This window comes from Equus przewalskii, chromosome 3 (genome assembly GCF_037783145.1).
Source record: "Equus przewalskii isolate Varuska chromosome 3, EquPr2, whole genome shotgun sequence".
Lineage (NCBI taxonomy): Eukaryota > Metazoa > Chordata > Mammalia > Perissodactyla > Equidae > Equus > Equus przewalskii.
This window is the reverse complement of record NC_091833.1, coordinates 26,528,779-26,541,291: the sequence shown is the minus strand read 5'-3', so window position 1 is coordinate 26,541,291 and position 12,513 is coordinate 26,528,779. Positions and strand designations below refer to the sequence as shown.

At 40.4% G+C, this 12,513-nt stretch overlaps 1 protein-coding gene across 10 annotated transcripts in view; it reads right to left on the bottom strand.

The window, feature by feature from the left end:
• Positions 1 to 12,513, bottom strand: part of WWOX (WW domain containing oxidoreductase) — a 934,855-nt gene that overhangs the window by 623,188 nt on the left and 299,154 nt on the right. For 2 of the 10 annotated variants that reach the window (XM_070612342.1, XM_070612343.1), the window contains exon 9: positions 6,190 to 6,349. The exons of 7 other annotated variants lie outside the window; for them this stretch is intronic. In XM_070612342.1, coding sequence (XP_070468443.1) covers positions 6,191 to 6,349 — 159 coding nt within the window. In that variant the 3' untranslated portion in view covers position 6,190. Of the gene's footprint in view, positions 1 to 6,189; positions 6,980 to 12,513 lie in introns of all 10 variants that reach the window. One more of the 10 variants, XR_011538010.1, reaches the window with a different exon arrangement.

Genomic DNA, 12,513 nt, shown 5'->3' with positions numbered 1-12,513 from the left:
TTTTTCTTTCCCCTGGTAATTCTAATACATACGTTTTATCATGACCATAACCAGAATATCTTTCTCTGTATCTTTTATACTTCCTCACACTAAAATTAAAAATCTACTAATATAGTGCATAGTAAAAGAATCAGATTTTTCAAAGGAAACCCACCATTTAATGTGTTTGACTTGAATTCATAATCCGTTCCTTCTACAATTAAAAAATTAAAGTGCCAAAAGATTATCCACACATAACATGATGGTTTTACATCAAGTATATATTATCTTTCCTAATTGCCATTTCAGTTTATAGGCTAAAATATGATTTATATATATGATATGATTTCACTATTAATTATTAAATTGAAAAAAAATAAAATCTCACATTATAAATTCTCTCCTGGAAATTAGTTTTATTATTTTTTCCATAATCCTATCACACAGGCTGTAAGTGCATTGCGGCATGAACACTTTAATTTTTCCAGTTAGTTTTAAGCAAGCCCAGAGGTGAGGTTTAATAAGGATCAATGGCACTTTATCTGGGACAGGGCCTCTTCACAGCATGCAAATTACACAGTAACACTTAAAAAAAGAAATAGATTTAATTAAAAAAAAAGGAGAACCACAGGCTCTGGAAATTCAATTAAAGGATTTATGCAAAGGTTTGCTAGGTTTTTATATGCAGTTACTGCTTACATAATGAGCTTTTCATATTAAAAATCAATAGGTAATCTAGACTAGAAGATCATCCCCTTAAATACATTTTTGAAATCAATTTGAAAAATAGTCCATCAACTGCTGTGACTACTCTTGCTGCTTCGATTACACTAAAAGCAATATTTAGATTGTAAGACGTGCTATGGAATATCTATGCTTGGATATTGCTTTCAAGGGCTCTTATACTTTCGAGTGCCTAAGATGATCACCTAGTAATTCAAGATTGTGTTAAATGTATAAATAATTTATTTAATTACCAGCAAAAGCTAACAGACACAACTCCATCTTATTTATAATGGTTGAATGAAAGGAGGAAAAAGATGAAAGAAGAAACTGAAGGACGAAGGGAAGGAGCGAAAGGAAGAAGGATAGAGAAAGAGAAAGGAAGGAAGGAAGGGAGGGAGAGAGGGAGGAAGGGTGGGAAGAAGGATTGGAGGAAGGAAGGAAAGAGAAAAAACAGAGAGAAAGAAGGAAGAGAAAAGAACAGATCAACCTTTTCTAAATTAGTCTTTGCTATCTCAATTGCCTATTGTGTGTTGACTACTTGGATATACGCATTATACTTTAAAACTCATTTAGGTCTTCAACTAAGGAAGCAATTAGATAGCTTACAACCTAAGCAGACTTTCCATCCTCTGTGATAATGGGGGACAGGTCTTGAAATGCAAATGAAAACTGATGCTCCAGTTCTATCCATAAGCCCACCATCTGTTTTACAGCCAAGGTTTGCCTAGATTTGGTAACCATGAGAACAGCAGTCAGGTTTCCACGGGCCATTCCTGGTGAACTGGAACATGACCATCATCCAGGAGAAAGCACAGGGAGACGTGAAGGAAAGGAAGAACCCAGCTAGGTCCAAATCCAAACTCCTTCTATTTGTGTAATAAATTAACAAGAGAAGGCTTCTTTAATATTTTGTTTTCTTACTTTTATTTAAAAGCTTCTGATTTCTAAAAGCACTCTGTATCCCTCAAGATGAAACTCATGGCTCAAGTAAACTTCAACCAAAGTCAGTCTTGTAGCAACAGGCCTAAACCTTACAAAGGACTAATTTATAACAAAGCAACTCCTTACCCTCTTCTGCAAAACTCTGGGAAGAAATAAGCAAAATATTTACAAACCCAAATTTATCTATCCACCAAAAGCTCCTATCTCAGCAACGGTAATACTTCATGAAGGTGCTGATGCAGCTAACCTAGGTAAGCAAGGAGGGCCCACAGCAGGACAGGGAAACCCCTGCTCTCAAGACACAGGGTGGAGAAGACAAGACAAAGGTGAAGAAAGAGAAGGTGATGAAGGAGCACCTTCTAACATCTGAGATATCAGTGGTGTTCATGTTACGTTTCCTAAAGCACAATTCTGCACAGATCCTGTTATAAGCGACCTTTCTTTGGGATGTTCCTACAGCTGTGCTGAGGGAGATTTTAAGGGCTGAGGAACCAGTATTAGCTTAATCCATAATAGATTCATGCGCTTGGCAAGCACTTGTAGAACCCCCAGGATGTGTTAGGCACGGCCGGTTGTGGTGGCGACTACAAAGAGGAATCCGATAGAGATGGTATGCTCAAATAGGTTAAACATTTCTGCAGCACATTTATTCTTTCTTTTAAATTCTGTATTTATAAGAAAGAAATAATAAGCAAGGGACTGAAATATAAGGTGCAGTACTTTGAAAATATCATGCTAAGTACAAGAAGCCAGTCTCAGAGGACCATATATTGTATGATCCCATTTTTATGAAACGTCCAAGATAGGTAAATCGGTAGAGACAGAAAGTAGATTAGTGGTTGCCTGAGGCTGGTGTGAGAAGAGCGGGTATTGGGAGGTGATGGCTACGGGGTGCAGGCATACTTTTGGGGGTACTAAAAATGTCTTAAAATTGATTGTGGTGATGGTTGCACGATTCTGTGCATATATTAAAACCCATTACTTTGTACACTTTAAATGAGTAAATTGTATGGTACGTGAATGATATCTCAATAAAGCTGTTATAAAAAAACAAGAGGCAGTTATGGACTGCAGTGCAAACAGTAATAGCTTTAAGGAAAAGCAAACAAGAAAAATCAGAAAAGGAAGGAACTAGGTTGAAAGAAAAATAGCCTTTGTTTTCCACCAAAGCCAATCTAACAAATAAAATATTTAAGGCTTCTCTATCTCTACAAAATATCTTCTGTGACAATCAGTTTATAAAACACATCAGGGAAAGATGTGCAGACAGGACGTAGTAGCTTCCTATAGAAAGGGCTGAAATCCAAATGAACCAGAACCTTCCTATCACATGAAATGAGAGCTTCAATACAAAATGTCCCAGGTTAGCATGACTAAAATGTCAAATATGAAACCATTTTGTAACAATGTGAAGAGGTGTTGGTAATAGAAGTTTGAACAATGTTAACACTTAAAATTTCAGCAGAACCATTTCAATCCATAAATGTATAAAAGTCATTTTACAGTGTGCTTAACAGTCAAGACCAAGAGCTGTTATAAAAGAAGACGCCCTCAATGTCACTTCATTTTCTTTTATTCTTATTATCACATTTAAATCTCTCTGTAAAAGTGGTCTTGATAGGTAACTTTATTACATGTTTCACGACTATTCATTCTGAACAGAACTTCCTCCAAGGAATTAACAGATAAAGAGAGACCACTTTCCCCCCATCATCTCTAAATTATACTGTAACTACAGAGCAGCAGAATGGCAGAAAGCATGCTACAAGGACTTGGCCTGCTATGCCACATGGTGGCTCAAAAATCTTAGAGGTGACTTTTTGGCCTGCAGAGAACTGCTGATAGGTTGCTGTAGTCCCTAGCAACGCCTTATTGTTGAGCTTGCACAGAGCTGGGAGTAAAGAATGGGGTGGACAAGGAAAGTCAAGGTTGGGACTTGTTGAAGAGAAAGAATTCCAAAAATTAGCCGTGAGAACATATCAGCATTGAGGGCAAGAAGTCATTCTGTTTCCTTGGAAGAGAAAGGGCAGAAAGCTCCCCTTAGTTGCCTCTGCTCACAGGCAAGTACATCTCCTAAACTAGGTGTTGGCAAACTTGTCTGTAAGGGGCAGTTTGTAAGTATTTTCAGCTTTGTGGGCCATACCTTATCTGTTGCCACTACTCAGCTCTACCGTTGTAATGCTGTAGCAGCCACAGACACTACATAAATGGACGAGCGAGGCTGTCTTCCAATAAAACGTTACTTATGGACAATCAGATTTAAGTTTCATACTGCTTTCATGTATCATGAAATATTTTCTTTTAATATTTTTCCATCTGTTTAAAAATGTAAAAAAGAATTCTTAGCTCGCAGGCTGCACTGAAACAGGTAGTGGGTCAGATCTGGACCCAGGGCCATAGTTTGCTGCCTCCTATACTAAACCACAGACTAGCCAGGAAGGAAGTAGACCAGTAATCCCATCATGACTTGCAATTCATTCAGCTGAAATATCTGATAACAAAATGGTGGGATTTTCCTCAGTGCAGCAAAACTTGATGGCATACATTCCAAATTGTGTGCACTCTTGGACCAGTGAAGATAAGCAACAACAGCAAGATAATTTAGTTTCCACTGACAGAAATTTACATTCTAAACTTTCTGAATTTATTCCTTAAGAAACAATTATCAAGGACACAAAGTTTCCCATTATTTTAAAAGGAACTGATAGCTTTGAAACACTCAGTGCTGGAAACACGATGGCCTTGGCTTATAAGATATGAGGTTGACCACATTCCCACTGGCCCTGCTTAGTAATTTCATTGCTAATGTGGCACATTATATGAACGCGATATGCAGCCAATCCTTCACATTTGTGCTTCCACATGGCTGGAGTTTTAATTTGCAATATATAAGAGGACTGATATTTATAGGGTTACTTTTCTCTCTTTCAACTTTGACTTTTTCATCAACTCTTTGACAACTACAAGGATGGGCACCTAAGAAAAATATATACACAAATTGGCATCATAATAATTAATTGGAATAATCAAAGGAATGGCTTTACTGATTAGAGTGAGGTCTAAATGATGTTATATTTCTAAAGAAGCATATTTATAGTATTTCAAGTATGTACAGAATCAAAAACTGCTGTTATCTGGAATAGTTCTGATGAATAGGTTAAAAAAATTACCTTTAAAAGTTTATTTAGTTAAGTCATTCATCTACCTCATGATAATATTTACACTATTCCTTGGCACAGAAAATCCTTATTATTAAGATTATTATTATTAATATCATTATTATTTTGATTAAGAGTGATAGAAATTGTGACCTAGTTCAGGTCAAATGACATCGACCTACTAGTGTTTATATATTTTTATCTTCTAACTTATGTGGCCCAAATAAAGATTCCTAAATATCATGAGGCAATTACCATAATACACATGGATCTCAGTACAAAGTCACACAGGAACAGAGCAATAATAATAGGAAAGGCAAGAAGTTCAAACGTCACTTGAGGGATTTCACACACCATGCAAAGTTCTGAGATCATCATATCCTACATCACCATAACGAAAATGCGCTGGTGAGAAAAATCTGAATGGTGAAGAAAGTCTTCCTAGGTTAAAACTGGTAACTTTCTAGAAATACTGCACTGGGGTGCTCCTCATTTGAAGCAAAACATAACTGTCATTTGCAAATGTTCCAACAGACAAATGGCATAAGAAATAACGGTAGCATTCTCAAAGAATTCTCACCCCTGAGGATTATCCAGAATCCCCCTTAAACCTGCATTCCATATTTGCATCAATACGTTTATTAGTGGTTCATTAATTGGCAGGAGGAGGGAAAAGCAGATCTTGAATGAAGAAAATGTCTGATTGTTATGCAGCTGCTGACTCTGGTCAGTGGTCCTACACTGTGAGGGCCATTCTCTCTGCCAGTCTTTTGATTTTTTTCCTCCTGTTGGTTGCCTCATGAGGGCAAAAAGACTGCTGTAGCTATCAGCATCAACTCTGCATTCGGAATAGGAAGAAAGCGGAGAGAAAATGCCAGCAATACCCTGCCCTTCGATCCAAAAGCTAAAGGTCTCCAAGAAGGCCTGGTGCAGATTTCCGATTTTACTTGTTAGCCAACACTGTTGGTGGCCACTCTCAGCTGCCAGGGAGGCCAAAAAGGAGAGCACAGCACCATCCTTTCCAGTATTTATAGTGGGAGGTAGACAAAGGCACCTGGCACACTGGACAGTAAGAATGGGGTCTTGCTTCCCCAAGAGACTGAGAGAGTGGAGGGCAGGGAGCATAGCTGATTTATCTCTGGCTACCCCAGAGTTGATCTCCAAGTCAAGAAGAGCTTTGGCAAAGAAAGGAACTGAGAAACCAAAGTGATTTAAAACAAACAAACAACAGTACATCAGTTGTGGCAAAGACTTGCTGTCTATTCACCCAACCTGTTTCCTCTTCTTCCCAGTACACAGCTAGACAACATTCCCTAGCCTCCTGCATTTCATAGATATGTGCCACTCCCAGGCCTGCTCCTTAAAATGCCCCCACACATGATACCTCATGTTCTAGCCTCTTCCACCAGCTTGATGCGGACAACCAAGGCAGCCTCGGAAGCCAGGTGTGGAAGATAGTGGAACCACGAGATGGAGGGAGCTTGGGCCCCTGAGTCACCACTTGGAAGTGAGATGCCTGCTGATCTGGAACAGCCATGTTGGACCTTACACAAGCAAGAAAGAAACTTTTACCATGTTTGAACCACCGTACACATGTGGGATTATTTATTACAGGAGCTACTGTTACCTTTAATAATATATCAGTCTAAAACGTATACATCTCAGAGTCTGAGAATTTCATCCACATCTTTTTGGCTCTCATCCCAAGTTATACATGTTGGTTTGTTTCAGAGCATGACAATTCCACAAACCAGGAAAGAAGAGCATAAGCCCGTAGGTCCAGCCCAGTTGTCAATGTGTACGCAGAATCCACAGACTCTTTCCCACCGTGTGTGAGGTACTCAGAGATGTCTTGGCAGCCTGTAACATTTCTAAAGTTTGGGTTTTCACATCTTTTAACTAGGCACCTTTCATCCAAAAGCCCTTCTGCACACTCCATGATATGCTTCCAGGGAAAGTCTAGCTTAATACTGAATGGGGAACTTATCACACCATCACCACGCTGCCCTGCGGAGCTCTGCCGTCTCAGTTTCAGAACCCTGGGCCCTTTCCTCTTCACTGTTTGTCTGCATTCAGCCTTTCTCCAAGTGCTGTTGTGAGGAGATGCATTTTGCAGCCTAAGAGTCTGGTTTTCATAAGTTACTTTGAGCCATATTTTCCTTGTTCTTCTGCTCCTAGATGGAAAACAAATTGCATAAGGAAATGGCTTTATAGTACCAGTCCTTAAATATTTTACAGGCAGAAATCTTGGTGGGTGGTTTGGAGGCTCAATTACCCTTCTCAGTAGAGGGTATAAATATCCCTGAGGGTTTACATAACAAACTCGGGGGGGGGGGGGACTCCCCGCCACTTAAAACTCTCAGTATTTACATCTGCCTCTGAAACTTATGACTCAATGGCATTTGAGCATTCACAAAAGAGTAAGGCCAGCGCGACTGCACAGGTGTTAAAACAAAAGCAATCTATCCATCTACTTATCTACGGAGAGGCACAGTAAAGACAGCTAAGTCGTTCACCACTATTAGGTGTAAGACATGATATTGAAAGTTGCTCTCTTGAATATGGTTTCTGGGGGAGAAAAACAGGTGAAAAGGGAAGTCTTTTCAAGTGTTAGCTTCTTAAAAGGAAAGAGTCAGAGCAGATCTGTTATAACACAGAATTAATTGGCCATGGGGTGTTGTTAAAATCAGAATATGGATTATTACTGCACCCTGCTCTACTTCATTGGATCCATCCACAACTCTTTGAAGTAAATACTATTATCCCCACTTTATAGATGAGAAAACTGAGGCTCAAACAGTTTCAGCAACCTACCCTGGGTCAATGAACTAGTGTAGAGCAGACATAGGATCTGTACCTAGGTCTGTTTTAGCCCAGACCCTGTGCTGTTTCCACTTTATCATGCTGTTTTCTCTAACTACCAGGCCACAGGATTACTAATGTCTACAGAGAAGGGAGGACTTCTAAGAGGAGTCGAGAATGCCCCTACGATGGTGCTCCTATCCACACTTCTCCCTTTTGCTATTGATAATATAGAAAAAAGAATACGGCAGCCAGTATGATCGGCCAGCACTGGTGGAGCCTCACAGTTTGAAAAGTCCAGTGTTTGGCTCCCCATGGAGGTAAAAAAAAACCCAAAAGGCAGCCCAGAAGAGCATTCCTAAGCTTAAGGAGATCTGCCCTGTAGAAAAGAGAAGCTGGACAAGGAACAGGTAGAAAGCCACAGAAGAGTGAGGATCCAGTGCAAAAGGAATCCTTGGGTACCCAGAGGCTGGGGCCATCAGACTTTCTGAAAGATATCAGTTCTGATTGGTGGCTTAGAAAGGAGCAGAGAGAGGATGGATTTTTTTCAAATAGAAAGGAAAACATATCAATAGACATCCTCCCCGAAAACGTCAATTCCCAAAGAAGTGTAGGAAACAAACAAACAAAAAGAAAATGAATCCAAAGGTGGCAAGAGTCAGGGTGACTGTTGTCACTGAGTCAAGTCATTTTATATCCAGAAAGACAGGGCGCTCAAAATATTCCAATACTATTCACAGAGTTACATGAAGCATCTTCTTCTAAATCCTAAGAAAGGGAGGAAGAAAGTCTCAGTGCTATGTCTATTTCAAACTTTAATCAGAACTAATTTCAGCCCCCTTTTCCTTATAATTCTGAACAGAGGGAAAACAGACATTAATTAAGCAAAGTTTTATCTTTTTTTACTCTAATGAAAGCCAAGTTACCGCTATATTTTTCCCCAAGATTTTTCTCCACTTAATGAAGACATTATCCCCGAGTTTTCAAAGTCACTTTACAAAAGAGCATTCAATAGCCATTAAAGTCAGTTTAAACTAAAAAGTCTTTTTGAAGTCAATAAACAATCAAAGAACAATGAAAAGAGAGCCTTTGATCCTTTCTTGGTCTAAAGTCTTTAATTTCTGTTTTAATCTACAAGATGTGTAAGTCTTGTATTCAAATGTACTTCACCTCTAGAATATAGTAAACTTGAATCAAGTGTTTGTTTTATAATCCTCTCCTCAAAATATGTATGCATGTGTGTATATGTACATATATGTATATGTGTGTAAATGTGTGTGTGTTATATATCACACATGCACATACATACATACTACATATCTTGTTAACATGGATGGAGGTCAGCAGGAAGTTCTCCACTAGAAAGGGAAGAGAAAAGTTTTAAAATTATTTTCATTCCACTTCTTTGAAAATTAAAAAAAAGAAAAAAAGGAAAATGGAATCTTTGGCTTTGAAATTCAGGATAAGATCAAAGACTATAATGCACATAGATTTTTCAAGGTATACATTATTAATAACACAGGCAAACACATAACTAATCAATAGCGTGGTCGAGAAATGATAAGGTAAGCATGTGTCTCTGAGGCTCTGTGCATAACACCATGCGGGGCAGGGACTGGGTTCCCTCTCTAAGATCTGTGTACCCGGGCATTACACGCGGCCCAATCATTGCCTCGCGTGCTACAGTGGTGGGATTGTTAAGTACAGATGGAAGAAAAGGAAAAAGCAGCTTAATATTGCCCCATGTGCCAAAACGTCTTTCCTGTGCGTTAATTTCTTTTCCTCTTTATTCAGGTGAAACTCACGTATTATAAAATTTAGAAGTGTATAATTCAGTGGCATTTAGTACATTCACAATGTTATGCAGCCACCACCTCTAGTTCCAAAACATTTTTATCTCCTCATAGAAGACCCCATACCACTTAGCAGTTTCTCCCCATTCTCCCTCCCCACAGCCCCTGGCAACTAGCAATCTGTATTCTGTCTCTATGGATTTTCCTATTCTGGATATCTTACATAAATGGAATCATAAAATATGTGACCTTTTGTGTCTGAGATGCTAGTCTGTTTTATTTTAAAAATAAATTAAGCCCATCTGAATGCCACTCTGATTGTACAGATCAGTTCCTTAAAGAGAAAAAAATCCATGAAATGTAGAATACTTTAAAAAACCATAAATTGATTACACTACTAGTGCCCTCTGATGACAGGTATTATTTACAAGGAGCATTTATATGGGGAGCTTATTACCAAAACAGGCTGTGTAAGTGGAAAATATTAACACATTCCTGGAAGGCATGTTAAATTAAGAGATTATGGTTCCATGTGGTTATTAGTGAAAAGGCACATTATTCAGGGATATTGTCCCAACCTCTGAGCTTGGAGTCATGGGATAAAACAGACAGTTCTTTAACAAATCTTCCCTCAAGGCCACTTAAGGAAATGACACGGTAGGCTGAGTGGTTTTTAGACCTAAATCAGTATGATTTCCAACCCAGATTATTCATCCACTTTAGAAATGAGAATTTTTATAATTCCACTTCTCCTTTCCCTGATTTTCCTTACTGAAGGTCCAACAATGTGTCCTCAAATCAGAATGGAGAGTGCAATGTCCATTTGTCCAACAAGGGGACTGAATGGGGACCCAGACAGAAATGACTGGGAGGGGCAGCCGTTGTCAGACCTTTAGAGAAATGCCAGGCCTCCCCAGGAAGAATGGGGCAGAGCTTCTGTATTCACAGATAGAGGGGGGAGTACTGACAGATCTGGGTTCCAAGCCTGCCTTTGTTTCTGATGTGATCTTTAAACTCAGCTTTATCATCTAGAAAATGGGGATTACTATGGCAATTAAATGAGATATGGGCACACAGTAAGCACTGAATCAATTCTAGTCACCTGGCACTATGATTCCTCTTGTCACTGGGTGGAGTTGCTCTGTGTGGACCACAGGAAACAGCGAGCGTGGACTTTTTGCTATGCTCTCAATTAGCTCTTTAATCCCTACCTTTCTAGCTTGCTCCCCAGCCCCCTTGCTCTCTTCGACCCTCCTTCTCTCACTCCACCTCCTCTCTGTCTACCCCTCCAACTTCTTCCCTCCTTTTTTCTTTCTTTCCTTTCTTCCCTCCTTTCCATTCTGTTTAGTATTAAATTACCAGTGTGCCCCTTGGCCACAATGCTCTGTAATGAGCCTTACACATCAGCATTCCTTATGCCACATCCTTCTGAAAGATCAGTCAGAGCCATTCCCAGCCCCCTGCCAGGCCCTCAGTGAGGCAGGGGTACTCTGATCAGCTCCATCTACTCCACAACAGGCCACTGACTGTGCATGCTAGGTTCTGATCTCCAGACCCACAAGCGGATATTTGAGTTCCATGGGAGGGAGATCCCCTTGATGAAATGGCAGCTCCACCACCACTACAAATTGAACATGTCTGTCCTGAGGCCCAAGGCCCATACTGGAAAATCGGGAGGTCTGACTCATCCTTTTTAATAGCCAGGTGACCCTCTGCAAACCGGGCCCCGTTACACGCTCCTTTAAGCTCTTCACTTGACCATAAACCCTAACTGATGTAACACACATGGGCCCTGGGGTGAAGCAAGTGTTAGAATTGCCCAAGTTTTACAGACCAGGGTGAGAACCCAATGACAAGGCTTCGCCCAACAGATTCTACAACCACAGAATCAAAAAAGATGAATTGAGAACCTACTAGGTACCAGATTACTAAAATGCATCCATGCACATTGTCTCATTATTTCATCTCATTGTTGGCTCAAGTCATCGTGCAAGCCTTACTCCACTCAAACAATGCAAATGACCAGTCACCTCTGTTTATCAATAGCGACAGCCGCTCAGCATGTCTGGACAACACTACATAGCTTCTTCCTTTATGAATTCATAGAATAATTATGCTGCAGAGCCTAGAAAAGTCTCCGGCCATGTATACATTTGCAGCTGGACACCTTGTTTTTCAAGGGTTGCCCTTTTAGCCAGCCTGGCATTTCATTAAGCGTCTTTTAAGAATTTCTTCAATTAGCCTTCCCCATGAATGGACACCACCTACACACACACCTGCAAGGGCACCTCAGACATGGGCGTTGCACTTGAAATATCCCCGTGCATCCAGAAAAACGCCAATCTCAAATGCAAAATTCCCCAGTGCCACGTATTTATTTTCTTTCATGTTTTCTTTCTGGCAGAGCAAGACCAAATCCGTTACTGTGAACACAGAATTGCAGTGGGATATGGATTTGACATGAGGCAAATACCTTCCCTTTGCAAAGGCAAATAAAACAAAAGTTCAACGAGCCTCAAAGCCAGCGTGCATAAATGTCAGGGCGCCTGGAAAGAGGGGAGAGATCAGAGGACATTTAAGAAATCACGGTTCTCCCAGGGCGGTGGGAAAAGGTTACCATGGTGCCTTCCGAGGGGGGCAAGTGCTGGTGCCCAAGAAAAACAGCAGGGCCAGGGCAAGACCCCGGGAAGCAGCCATGGTTTGGATGTTCTCGGTATGAGTGTCCCCGTGCCCGCAGCCTCGTTTCCCAGAGCTAATCAGGGGAAACGGAACTAGTCCAGGCGGCAGGGCGAGTTTACAACAACTGACAGTAACTATAACATACGCCAGTTTGTATTAAGATGTTATTGCACCTTTCCAGTTCTAATCACCAATTATGACTCTATTACTCCTACTTGGCAGTTCATCTGCTCCTGCCTCTGCTCAGGGCGACTTGGAGACGGACCTCTGATCTCCCAGTTCCACTTCAGTGAGCGCTCAGCACGGCGGCTGTCATCTGCAGACACTGAAGAGGTAAGGCATCGCCTCTGCTGAGATAACTGTACCTGACCTTACAACAATTTACTAAGGAAATACCTGCTTAATAGCAGTGTGAGTACACTTTCCTTTACGCT